Genomic DNA, 14587 nt, shown 5'->3' with positions numbered 1-14587 from the left:
AGAACAACACTTGGCCTAGTCTTTGATAACTGCATCCTGGCCACCAGAAGTAGCTGCGTGCAATCTCCTTCATTCGCACCATGCCACAGTGCCCTGAATAGAGCTCTTCAAGGAGCTGCATGATGACTCGGAAAGCCCCAGAGCATTCCAGACTGAACTGTGAGCTCGTTTCTTCTCACCGGGTAAGGATTTAGGCTGTCCCGACAGCTCTCCTCCTTTGCCACGAGTGACAATGTACACAACCTCAGACATCACTGGATCAGTACGGGTGCCCTAAAGGAGCAAACTAAAATATCAACACGTCTCATCTCAATTAGCCCTAAAATCCCTAGTTTGAACGCACCTGTTTTTCTGGAAGCTGTGCCATTTCCTTCCACGTGAGCCAGCCCTCTAGCAGTTCGAGTTCCAACCAATGAGCTTCAATCCCTCGCCATTTGAGTGACAGCTAGCAAGATGCGCACACACAGCGAGCGCAGTGACATAGTACGCAATTTTCAGAGACCCCTTTTGGCTCGTGAGCGATACTTTCAAGACTACTGGCTAAAAAGTTTACAAAAGTACCGGAGAATCTCTTTAAAAACAATTACATAGACCATCAAAAGTACTGGAGAATCTCTTTAAAAACAATTACATAGACCACCAAAAGTACCGGAAAATCTTTTGACAAAAATAAGATCCTTATTTGAATAGTATTTTCCAATGTTGTTCTCCACTACTAAAACACTTCAAAGCATTAGCACATCGTTCAAAAGACGAAATAAATGTTACACATTACAGTAAATCAAACATTTGTGCACTACAATGTGTTTTTTAATGATAGTCATGGTGTCTGTCATCATTGATGGGTTAAGGTCATAGTGGGGGTGGCCAGACAAATGGAATGGAGCAATAACAACATTTCACTTGTTTTGAAATGGCAGTCGAGCATCACTGGGGATCAGAGGGCAAGCCTGGTCCCAGACCTGTTTGTGCCGTCCTTCCAACTTGGCATGACAACACAAACAGATCTGTGGACCAGGCTTTTATCATAAGGACAAGACAGACCAACACGAGAACGTAGGCCGTACACAGCCGTCCCATTGCCTTTGACCACAGAACATCGGCCCCCATTTTCTGTTCATTTCCTGACGATTCTACATGTTAAAATTGCCACCGTTTGTCAAAACACCGAGCAGGTAATCTACCGCAGATGGTGTTGGTCTGGTTTGTCCTACAGGCATCCGAGGACACACCTTCCGTCTCTGGGGTTATTTGCTGACTATGGGCAGTAGGTCTCCCTTGGTTTTCATGGTTTTGATCTTGGCTCTGATGGTGTCGTCCATGGCCTGCCTGCAGCGGTGGGCGTAGTGAGCCAGCGTCTCCTCTTTCTCGTCCCAAGGTGGCAGAGCGTGGAACACCTAGGATTAAATAATACTTTATTAACCCCCAAAGGACCTGCTAATACATACAACACCAGCTAATACATACACCACCAGCTAATACATACAACACCTGCTAATACATACACCTGCTAATACATACAACACCAGCTAATACATACACCACCAGCTAATACATACAACACCTGCTAATACATACACCACCTGCTAATACATACAACACCAGCTAATACATACACCACCTGCTAATACATACACCACCTGCTAATACATACACCTGCTAATACATACAACACCAGCTAATACATACACCACCTGCTAATACATACACCTGCTAATACATACACCACCTGCTAATACATACACCACCTGCTAATACATACACCTGCTAATACATACAACACCAGCTAATACATACACCACCTGCTAATACATACACCTGCTAATACATACACCACCTGCTAATACATACACCACCTGCTAATACATACACCTGCTAATACATACAACACCAGCTAATACATACACCACCTGCTAATACATACAACACCAGCTAATACATACACCTGCTAATACATACAACACCTGCTAATACATACACCTGCTAATACATACAACACCTGCTAATACATACAACACCTGCTAATACATACACCTGCTAATACATACAACACCTGCTAATTCATACACCTGCTAATACATACAACACCTGCTAATACATACACCTGCTAATACATACAACACCTGCTAATACATACAACAGCTGCTAACTCATGGTGTGATGAAGGAAACATACAGGAACTCAAATCCTTCTGTTCACCTGATTTAGAATTCCTCACAATCAAATGTAGACCGCATTATCTACCAAGAGAATTCTCTTCGATTATAATCACAGCCGTATATATCCCCCCCAAGCAGAGACATCGATGGCTCTGAACGAACTTTATTTAACTCTCTGCAAACTGGAAACGATTTATCCGGAGGCTGGCTGCATTCATTGTAGCTGGGGATTTTAACAAGGCAAATCTGAAAACAAGACTCCCTAAATTTTATCAGCATATCGATTGCGCAACCAGGGGTGGAAAGACCCTGGATCATTGTTACTCTAACTTCCGCGACGCATATAAGGCCCTGCCCTGCCCCCCTTTCGGAAAAGCTGACCACGACTCCATTTTGTTGATCCCTGCCTACAGACAGAAACTAAAACAAGAAGCTCCCACGCTGAGGTCTGTCCAACGCTGGTCCGACCAAGCTGACTCCACACTCCAAGACTGCTTCCATCACGTGGACTGGGAGATGTTTCGTATTGCGTCAGACAACAACATTGACGAATACGCTGATTCGGTGTGCGAGTTCATTAGAACGTGCGTTGAAGATGATTAAAACATTCCCTAACCAGAAACCTTGGATTGATGGCAGCATTCGTGTGAAACTGAAAACACGAACCACTGCTTTTAATCAGGGCAAGGTGTCTGGTAACATGACTGAATACAAACAGTGCAGCTATTCCCTCCGCAAGGCTATTAAACAAGCTAAGCGTCAGTACAGAGACAAAGTAGAATCTCAATTCAACGGCTCAGACACAAGAGGCATGTGGCAGGGTCTACAGTCAATCACGGACTACAGGAAGAAACCCAGCCCAGTCACGGACCAGGATGTCTTGCTCCCAGGCAGACTAAATAACTTTTTTGCCCGCTTTGAGGACAATACAGTGCCACTGACACGGCCTGCAACGAAAACATGCGGTCTCTCCTTCACTGCAGCCGAAGTGAGTAAGACATTTAAACGTGTTAACCCTCGCAAGGCTGCAGGCCCAGACGGCATCCCCAGCCGCGCCCTCAGAGCATGCGCAGACCAGCAGGCCGGTGTGTTTACGGACATATTCAATCAATCCTTATACCAGTCTGCTGTTCCCACATGCTTCAAGAGGGCCACCATTGTTCCTGTTCCCAAGAAAGCTAAGGTAACTGAGCTAAACGACTACCGCCCCGTAGCACTCACATCCGTCATCATGAAGTGCTTTGAGAGACTAGTCAAGGACCATATCACCTCCACCCTACCTGACACCCTAGACCCACTCCAATTTGCTTACCGCCCAAATAGGTCCACAGACGATGCAATCTCAACCACACTGCCCTAACCCATCTGGACAAGAGGAATACCTATGTGAGAATGCTGTTCATCGACTACAGCTCGGCATTCAACACCATAGTACCCTCCAAGCTCGTCATCAAGCTCGAGACCCTGGGTCTCGACCCCGCCCTGTGCAACTGGGTTCTGGACTTCCTGACGGGCCGCCCCCAGGTGGTGAGGGTAGGCAACAACATCTCCTCCCCGCTGATCCTCAACACTGGGGCCCCACAAGGGTGCGTTCTGAGCCCTCTCCTGTACTCCCTGTTCACCCACGACTGCGTGGCCATGCACGCCTCCAACTCAATCATCAAGTTTGCGGACGACACAACAGTGGTAGGCTTGATTACCAACAACGACGAGACGGCCTACAGGGAGGAGGTGAGGGCCCTCGGAGTGTGGTGTCAGGAAAATAACCTCACACTCAACGTCAACAAAACTAAGGAGATGATTGTGGACTTCAGGAAACAGCAGAGGGAACACCCCCATCCACATCGATGGAACAGTAGTGGAGAGGGTAGCAAGTTAAGTTCCTCGGCATACACATCACAGACAAACTGAATTGGTCCACTCACACAGACAGCATCGTGAGGAAGGCGCAGCAGACCCTCTTCAACCTCAGGAGGCTGAAGAAATTCGGCTTGTCACCAAAAGCACTCACAAACTTCTACAGATGCACAATCGAGAGCATCCTGGCGGGCTGTATCACCGCCTGGTATGGCAACTGCACCGCCCTCAACCGTAAGGCTCTCCAGAGGGTAGTGAGGTCTGCACAACGCATCACCGGGGCAAACTACCTGCCCTCCAGGACACCTACACCACCCGATGCTACAGGAAGGCCATAAAGATCATCAAGGACATCAACCACCCGAGGCACTGCCTGTTCACCCCGCTGCCATCCAGAAGGCGAGGTCAGTACAGGTGCATCAAAGCTGGGACCGAGAGACTGAAAAACAGCTTCTATCTCAAGGCCATCAGACTGTTAAACAGCCACCACTAACATTGAGTGGCTACTGCCAACACACTGTCAATGACACTGACTCTACTCCAGCCACTTTAATAATGGGAATTGATGGGAAATGATGTAAATATATCACTAGCCACTTTAAACAATGCTACCTTATATAATGTTACTTACCCTACATTATTCATCTCATATGCATACGTAGATACTGTACTCTATATCATCGACTGCATCCTTATGTAATACATGTATCACTAGCCACTTTAACTATGCCACTTGGTTTACATACTCATCTCATATGTATATACTGTACTCGATATCATCTACTGTATCTTGCCTATGCTGCTCTGTACCATCACTCATTCATATATCCTTATGTACATATTCTTTATCCCCTTACACTGTGTATAAGACAGTAGTTTTTTTTTTTTTTTTTTTTGAATTGTTAGTTAGATTACTTGTTCGTTATTACTGCATTGTCGGAACTAGAAGCACAAGCATTTCGCTACACTCGCATTAACATCTGCTAACCATGTGTATGTGACAAATAAAATTTGATTTGATTTGATTTGATTTGATAATACATACAACAGCTGCTAATACATACAACACCTGCTAATACATACACCTGCTAATACATACACCTGCTAATACATACACCTGCTAATACATACACCTGCTAATACATACACCTGCTAATACATACACCTGCTAATACATACACCTGCTAATACATACACCTGCTAATACATACACCTGCTAATACATACAACACCAGCTAATACATACACCTGCTAATACATACACCTGCTAATACATACAACACCAGCTAATACATACACCACCTGCTAATACATACACCACCAGCTAATACATACACCTGCTAATACATACAACACCAGCTAATACATACACCTGCTAATACATACACCTGCTAATACATACACCTGCTAATACATACACCTATAATACATACACCTGCTAATACATACACCTGCTAATACATACACCACCAGCTAATACATACAACACCTATAATACATACACCTGCTAATACATACACCACCAGCTAATACATACACCTGCTAATACATACAACACCAGCTAATACATACAACACCAGCTAATACATACAACAGCTGCTAATACATACAACACCAGCTAATACATACAACACCTGCTAATACATACACCAGCTAATACATACACCAGCTAATACATACACCACCTGCTAATACATACAACACCTGCTAATACATACACCACCTGCTAATACATACACCACCTGCTAATACATACAACACCAGCTAATACATACAACAGCTGTAGTGGCGATTTCCTATGAAAAGCCACTGGCACATGAGAGACACGTCCATAACAATCAGCTTTCCAAACATGACTCTTTCTTCCCATTTATTGTGTATATAAAATATAAATAGCTTCCAAACACATATTCCTATAGAAAAGGTGCAGAGAGATGCATTCTATCAGCTATATATGTGTGTGCTGTGTGTGCTCTCCTCTCACATGTACACATGTACTAACCCTTCCTCTCACCTGTACTAACCCTTCCTCTCACCTGTACTAACCCTTCCTCTCACCTGTACTAACCCTTCCTCTCACCTGTACTAACCCTTCCTCTCACCTGTACTAACCCTTCCTCTCACCTGTACTAACCCTTCCTCTCACCTGTACTAACCCTTCCTCTCACCTGTACTAACCCTTCCTCTCACCTGTACTAACCCTTCCTGGTCACCTTTACTAACCCTTCCCTCTCACCTGTACTAACCCTTCCTCTCACCTGTACTAACCCTTCCTCTCACCTGTACTAACCCTTCCTCTCACCTGTACTAACCCTTCCTCTCACCTGTACTAACCCTTCCTCTCACCTGTACTAACCCTTCCTCTCACCTGTACTAACCCTTCCTCTCACCTGTGCTACTCTCACCTGTACTAACCCTTCCTCTCACCTGTACTAACCCTTCCTCTCACCTGTACTAACCCTTCCTCTCACCTGTGCTAACCCTTCCTCTCACCTGTACTAACCCTTCCTCTAATCTGTACTAACCCTTCCTCTCACCTGTGCTAACCCTTCCTCTCACCTGTACTAACCCTTCCTCTCACCTGTACTAACCCTTCCTCTCACCTGTACTAACCCTTCCTCTCACCTGTACTAACCCTTCCTCTCACATGTACTAACCCTTCCTCTCACCTGTACTAACCCTTCCTCTCACCTGTACTAACCCTTCCTCTCATCTGTGCTACTCTCACCTGTACTAACCCTTCCTCTCACCTGTACTAACCCTTCCTCTCACCTGTACTAACCCTTCCTCTCACCTGTACTAACCCTTCCTGGTCACCTGTACTAACCCTTCCTGGTCACCTGTACTAACCCTTCCTCTCACCTATACTAACCCTTCCTCTCACCTGTACTAACCCTTCCTCTCACCTGTACTAACCCTTCCTCTCACCTATACTACCTATACACACACACACACGAGACCAGTGACCCATGACCCCAACAAATAGTGCCCTCTAATGTCCAAAACAAGTCAAAATAACCCTGGACAGACAATATATACACAACTCATAAACCAAAATGGCCCCTACAACACTGAATAAATACAATGACAGACACAAATGCTAAAAACCTAATCCCAGACTAAAAACCTCAATGGAGAGCCTTAGATTAAAATGTCCCCATCGGATGATAAGAAGGATTTACCTCCGGAGCGGCCAGGCTCAGCTCGGCGATGGCGGCCGTCCGTGAGATGGTGTTGCGGTCGACGCCCACGCGGTCGAACGCCACCTTCATGGAGACGCTGCGTCTGAACTCCTGCAGGGCCGCCATGTACCTGGCGATGACGCCCACCACGTTCTTCACTGGGGAGAGAGAGAGACAGGACCGACGGGGTTAAGTAATAGTAAAACAAATGCATTTTTTTTTTTAAAATGCTGATTTCTCAACTCTTTATTTGACATGTTTCAGTGTGAGGGATGGAGATGTACTAGAGAGCTCATCTCCTATCTTCGCATTGGCCACTTCTGTGATTCAGCGCCATCACCAGGCTTTGGTCCAAGTGCGCCCTCTATCCAACTCTATGGTATTGGGTACAGTACTGTAGTCCTGACTCTGTTTAAGGGCCATCTACAGTACTGTAGTCCTGACTCTGTTTAAGGGCCATCTACAGTACTGTAGTCCTGACTCTGTTTAAGGGCCATCTACAGTACTGTAGTCCCGACTCTGTTTAAGGGCCATCTACAGTACTGTAGTCCCGACTCTGTTTAAGGGCCATCTACAGTACTGTAGTCCTGACTCTGTTTAAGGGCCATCTACAGTACTGTAGTCCTGACTCTGTTTAAGGGCCATCTACAGTACTGTAGTCCCGACTCTGTTTAAGGGCCATCTACAGTACTGTAGTCCATCCATCTACAGTACTGTAGTCCCGACTCTGTTTAAGGGCCATCTACAGTACTGTAGTCCCGACTCTGTTTAAGGGCCATCTACAGTACTGTAGTCCCGACTCTGTTTAAGGGCCATCTACAGTACTGTAGTCCCGACTCTGTTTAAGGGCCATCTACAGTACTGTAGTCCCGACTCTGTTTAAGGGGTATCTACAGTACTGTAGTCCTGACTCTGTTTAAGGGCCATCTACAGTACTGTAGTCCTGACTCTGTTTAAGGGCCATCTACAGTACTGTAGTCCTGACTCTGTTTAAGGGCCATCTACAGTACTGTAGTCCTGACTCTGTTTAAGGGGTATCTACAGTACTGTAGTCCTGACTCTGTTTAAGGGCCATCTACAGTACTGTAGTCCTGACTCTGTTTAAGGGGTATCTACAGTACTGTAGTCCTGACTCTGTTTAAGGGCCATCTACAGTACTGTAGTCCTGACTCTGTTTAAGGGGTATCTACAGTACTGTAGTCCTGACTCTGTTTAAGGGCCATCTACAGTACTGTAGTCCTGACTCTGTTTAAGGGCCATCTACAGTACTGTAGTCCTGACTCTGTTTAAGGGGTATCTACAGTACTGTAGTCCTGACTCTGTTTAAGGGCCATCTACAGTACTGTAGTCCTGACTCTGTTTAAGGGGTATCTACAGTACTTACTCCTAACTCGTGTGTTCTCTCCATCTCTGCTCCTCTTGGAGCTCTTCATCACCCTGTGGAGCTCCACCTCCTCAAAGCTGTCGAATAGGGCGGGGTTCTCAAAAGCGACACCCTCATCAGGGAAACCCACCCCCATGTGGGAGGAGCTACCCGTCCCCAGCTCCATCTGGCTGGACGAAAGACCACGCCTCTTCTCTGAGGAAAAGAAAAAACATTAAACCGATGGTCTCTGGCAGAAACATCACGCCATGTTTTTAACTCTGGATTTATAATAGAGTGTCATTCTTCATCCACATGCCTCCCCACCCCTGCTGATGATGATCAGGTACAGTTTGTAGACTAAGCCTCAGACTACACCTAATTATGTTCTAGCCTGAACAAAAATATTAAATGTAATGTGTTGGTCCCATATTTGAAGAGCTGAATTAAGAAGTGTCGGACAAAAAGCTTATTTCTCTCAAATTTTGTGCACAAATGTGTTTACATCCCTGTTAGTGAGCATTTCTCCTTTGCCAATATAATCCATCCAACTGACAGGTGTGGCATATCAAGAAGCTGATTAACTTCATTAGGTTAGGGGGCACTATTTTCACCTCCGGATGAAAAGCGTGCCCAAAGTAAACTGCCTGCTCCTCAGGCCCAGAAGCTAGGATATGCATATAATGGTAGATTTGGATAGAAAACACTCTAATGTTTCCAAAACCGTTAAAATAACGTCTGTGAGTATAACAGAACTGATATGGCAGGCGAAAACCTGAGAAAAGTCCATCCAGGAAGTGAGATTTTTTTATTTTTGTAGTTTATTGAATGCCATTACAGTATCCTTTGATTTAAGACTCAAATTGCACTTCCTATGGCTTCGCCCGAGAGCGCCCCTTTCTTGTTTACCTTTTATATTGACGACGTTATTGTCCAGTTGAAATATTATCGATTATTATGACTAAAAACAACCTGAGGATTGATTAGAAACATCATTTGACATGTAACTCCTCTACTCTGCTGGTTACTGTTTGTAATGATTTGTCTGCTTGGCGCTGTTCTCAGATAATCGCATGGTATGCTTTCGCTGTAAAGCCTTTTTGAAATCTGACACCGTGGTTGGATTAACAAGAAGTTCATCTTTAAACCGATGTATAACACTTGTATGTTTTATGCATTTTATATAATGAGTATTTCTGTTTTTGAATTTGGCACACTGCAATTTCACTGGATGTTGGCTACCCCATGGTGGCGGTGGGGTTATGGTATGGGCAGGCATAAGCTATGGACAACGAACACAATTGCATTTTATTAAATGTCAATTTGAATGTACAGAGATGTTTATCAATTTAAAAGGCAAATTTTTTATTTTATTTTTTATTTTACCTTTATTTAACCAGGTAGGCAAGTTGAGAACAAGTTCTCATTTACAATTGCGACCTGGCCAAGATAAAGCAAAGCAGTTCGACAGATACAACGACACAGAGTTACACATGGAGTAAAACAAACATACAGTCAATAATACAGTATAAACAAGTCTATATACGATGTGAGCAAATGAGGTGAGAAGGGAGGTAAAGGCAAAAAAGGCCATGGTGGCAAAGTAAATACAATATAGCAAGTAAAACACTGGAATGGTAGTTTTGCAATGGAAGAATGTGCAAAGTAGAAATAAAAATAATGGGGTGCAAAGGAGCAAAATAAATAAATAAATTAAAATTAAATACAGTTGGGAAAGAGGTAGTTGTTTGGGCTAAATTATAGGTGGGCTATGTACAGGTGCAGTAATCTGTGAGCTGCTCTGACAGTTGGTGCTTAAAGCTAGTGAGGGAGATAAGCGTTTCCAGTTTCAGAGATTTTTGTAGTTCGTTCCAGTCATTGGCAGCAGAGAACTGGAAGGAGAGCGGCCAAAGAAAGAATTGGTTTTGGGGGTGACTAGAGAGATATACCTGCTGGAGCGTGTGCTACAGGTGGGAGATGCTATGGTGACCAGCGAGCTGAGATAAGGGGGACTTTACCTAGCAGGGTCTTGTAGATGACATGGAGCCAGTGGGTTTGGCGACGAGTATGAAGCGAGGGCCAGCCAACGAGAGCGTACAGGTCGCAATGGTGGGTAGTATATGGGGCTTTGGTGACAAAACGGATTGCACTGTGATAGACTGCATCCAATTTGTTGAGTAGGGTATTGGAGGCTATTTTGTAAATGACATCGCCAAAGTCGAGGATTGGTAGGATGGTCAGTTTTACAAGGGTATGTTTGGCAGCATGAGTGAAGGATGCTTTGTTGCGAAATAGGAAGCCAATTCTAGATTTAACTTTGGATTGGAGATGTTTGATATGGGTCTGGAAGGAGAGTTTACAGTCTAACCAGACACCTAAGTATTTGTAGTTGTCCACGTATTCTAAGTCAGAGCCGTCCAGAGTAGTGATGTTGGACAGGCGGGTAGGTGCAGGTAGCGATCGGTTGAAGAGCATGCATTTAGTTTTACTTGTATTTAAGAGCAATTGGAGGCCACGGAAGGAGAGTTGTATGGCATTGAAGCTTGCCTGGAGGGTTGTTAACACAGTGTCAAAGAAGGGCCGGAAGTATACAGAATGGTGTCGTCTGCGTAGAGGTGGATCAGAGACTCACCAGCAGCAAGAGCGACCTCATTGATGTATACAGAGAAGAGAGTCGGTCCAAGAATTGAACCCTGTGGCACCCCCATAGAGACTGCCAGAGGTCCGGACAGCAGACCCTCCGATTTGACACACTGAACTCTATCAGAGAAGTAGTTGGTGAACCAGGCGATGCAATCATTTGAGAAACCAAGGCTGTCGAGTCTGCCGATGAGGATGTGGTGATTGACAGAGTCGAAAGCCTTGGCCAGATCAATGAATACGGCTGCACAGTAATGTTTCTTATCGATGGCGGTTAAGATATCGTTTAGGACCTTGAGCGTGGCTGAGGTGCACCCATGACCAGCTCTGAAACCAGATTGCATAGCAGAGAAGGTATGGTGAGATTCGAAATGGTCGGTAATCTGTTTGTTGACTTGGCTTTCGAAGACCTTAGAAAGGCACGGTAGGATAGATATAGGTCTGTAGCAGTTTGGGTCAAGAGTGTGTCCCCCTTTGAAGAGGGGGATGACCGCAGCTGCTTTCAATCTTTGGGAATCTCAGACGACACGAAAGAGAGGTTGAACAGGCTAGTAATAGGGGTGGCAACAATTTCGGCAGATAATTTTAGAAAGAAAGGGTCCAGATTGTCTAGCCCGGCTGATTTGTAGGGGTCCAGATTTTGCAGCTCTTTCAGAACATCAGCTGAATGGATTTGGGAGAAGGAGAAATGGGGAAGGCTTGGGCGAGTTGCTGTTGGGGGTGCAGTGCTGTTGTCCGGGGTAGGAGTAGCCAGGTGGAAAGCATGGCCAGCTGTAGAAAAATGCTTATTGAAATTCTCAATTATGGTGGATTTATCAGTGGTGACAGTGTTTCCTATCTTCAGTGCAGTGGGCAGCTGGGAGGAGGTGTTCTTATTCTCCATGGACTTTACAGTGTCCCAGAACTTTTTTGAGTTAGTGTTGCAGGAAGCAAATTTCTGCTTGAAAAAGCTAGCCTTGGCTTTTCTAACTGCCTGTGTATAATGGTTTCTAGCTTCCCTGAACAGCTGCATATCACAGGGGCTGTTCGATGCTAATGCAGAACGCCATAGGATGTTTTTGTGTTGTTTAAGGGCAGTCAGGTCTGGGGAGAACCAAGGGCTACATCTGTTCCTGGTTCTAAATTTCTTGAATGGGGCATGTTTATTTAAGATGGTTAGGAAGGCATTTAAAAAAAATATCCAGGCATCCTCTACTGACGGGATGAGATCAATATCCTTCCAGGATACCCCGGCCAGGTCGATTAGAAAGGCCTGCTCGCAGAAGTGTTTCAGGGAGCGTTTTACAGTGATGAGTGGAGGTCGTTTGACCGCTGACCCATTACAGATGCAGGCAATGAGGCAGTGATCGCTGAGATCTTGGTTGAAGACAGCAGAGGTGTATTTAGAGGGAAGTTGGTTAGGATGATATCTATGAGGGTGCCTGTGTTTAAGGCTTTGGGGAGGTACCTGGTAGGTTCATTGATAATTTGTGTGAGATTGAGGGCATCAAGTTTAGATTGTAGGATGGCTGGGGTGTTAAGCATGTTCCAGTTTAGGTTGCCTAGCAGCACGAACTCTGAAGATAGATGGGGGCAATCAGTTCACATATGGTGTCCAGAGCACAGCTGGGGGCAGAGGGTGGTCTATAGCAGGCGGCAACGGTGAGAGACTTGTTTTTAGAGAGGTGGATTTTTAAAAGTAGAAGTTCAAATTGTTTGGGTACAGACCTGGATAGTAGGACAGAACTCTGCAGGCTATCTTTGCAGTAGATTGCAACACCGCCCCCTTTGGCAGTTCTATCTTGTCTGAAAATGTTGTAGTTTGGAATTAAAATTTCTGAATTTTGGTGGTCTTCCTAAGCCAGGATTCAGACACAGCTAGAACATCCGGGTTGGCAGAGTGTGCTAAAGCAGTGAATAGAACAAACTTAGGGAGGAGGCTTCTAATGTTAACATGCATGAAACCAAGGCTATTGCGGTTACAGAAGTCGTCAAAAGAGAGCGCCTGGGGAATAGGAGTGGAGCTAGGCACTGCAGGGCCTGGATTCCCCTCTACATCGCCAGAGGAACATAGGAGGAGTAGAATAAGGGTACGGCTAAAAGCTATGAGAATTGGTCGTCTAGAACGTCTGGAACATAGAGTAAAAGGAGGTTTCTGGGGGCGGTAAAATAGCATCAAGGTATAATGTACAGACAAAGGTATGGTAGTATGTGAATACAGTGGAGGTAAACCTAGGTATTGAGTGATGAAGAGAGCTATTGTCTCTAGAAACATCATTGAAACCAGGAGATGTCATTGCATGTGTGGGTGGTGGAACTAATAGGTTGGATAAGGTATAGTGAGCAGGACTAGAGGCTCTACAGTGAAATAAGCCAATAAACACTAACCAGAACAGCAATGGACAAGACATATTGACATTAAGGAGAGGCATGCTTAGTCGAGTGATCAAAAGGGTCCAGTGAGTGGAGAGGTTGGTTGGGGGGTCACGGCGATTTAGACAGCTAGCAGGCCATCGGTAGCAAACTAGCATAGGATGGAGGTCTGTTGTTAGCCACCTCTTGCGTTCCGTCAGTAGATTAGTGGGGTTCCGTGTGGTAGAGGGGATTAATCCAAATCACACAACAACAACAAAAATAAAAACAATAGATATAGTTATAGAGGCCCAAGAAGAAAACATAATAATAATAAAAATAAATAAATTGTCCGATTGTCTATTCAGATAGCAGCCGGTAAGACAGCTAACGGTTAGCAGGCCGCAGATGGGCGTTCAGGTAACGTCGCGACGGAGGCCAGCCGGATAACTCCTTCGGGTAGATAACGTCGGCAGTCCAGTTGTGAAGGCCCGGTGGGGCTCCGCGTAGGCAGTAAAACGGGTCCGGATAGGTGACTGCAGCCCAGGAGTGATTGATGGAACTCAGGAGTGATTGGCGGGCTGACTAGCTCCGGAATAATTATGTTTGCTCCGGAATCGACGAAGGCCGATAGTCACACGGATAGCAGCTAGCTAGCTGTGAGATCCGGTATGAATGTCAGAGAGCAGTCGAAATCCAGGGACATGGAGAGAAAATTGGTCCGGTATGTTCCGTTCCGAGCCGCGCTGCCGTACAGAACTGGCGATAGATTTTCGAGCTAAAGGATAGCTGATGACCACAAACCGTGGTTAGCTGAATACTAACGATTTGCCAGTAAAGAAGCTAACTAGCTTCTGAACTAGCTTCTGATTAGCTTCTGGATTAGCTTCTGGCTAGTTTCAGGCTAGCTTCTTGGAGTTTCTGGCTAGCTTCTTGGAGGATTACAGATTCGAGGTAAATAATACTTTTTATAAATATAAATTGGTGAGGCGGGTTGCAGGAGAGTGTTTTGAAGATGAGTTGATGGAAAATAAAAATAAAATGTATGTGAAAAA

The 14587-nt window shown here is 45.1% G+C and overlaps 1 protein-coding gene across 1 annotated transcript; it reads right to left on the bottom strand.

The window, feature by feature from the left end:
- Positions 1-602: 602 nt before the first annotated feature.
- Positions 603-9086, bottom strand: LOC121838641 (coiled-coil domain-containing protein 106-like). The gene is made up of 3 exons (XM_042312602.1): positions 8583-9086; positions 7199-7356; positions 603-1397 (listed from the first exon to the last, which is right to left on the bottom strand). Exons 1-3 carry the CDS (start codon positions 8746-8748, stop codon positions 1248-1250), a joined length of 474 nt encoding a protein of 157 aa, XP_042168536.1. The 5' UTR covers positions 8749-9086; the 3' UTR covers positions 603-1247.
- Positions 9087-14587: the final 5501 nt, after the last annotated feature.

The sequence above is a fragment of the Oncorhynchus tshawytscha genome, unplaced genomic scaffold (genome assembly GCF_018296145.1).
Source record: "Oncorhynchus tshawytscha isolate Ot180627B unplaced genomic scaffold, Otsh_v2.0 Un_contig_5002_pilon_pilon, whole genome shotgun sequence".
NCBI classification, from domain to species: Eukaryota; Metazoa; Chordata; class Actinopteri; order Salmoniformes; family Salmonidae; genus Oncorhynchus; species Oncorhynchus tshawytscha.
Note: the sequence above shows the minus strand (reverse complement) of the source record. Positions and strands in the feature narration are given on the sequence as shown.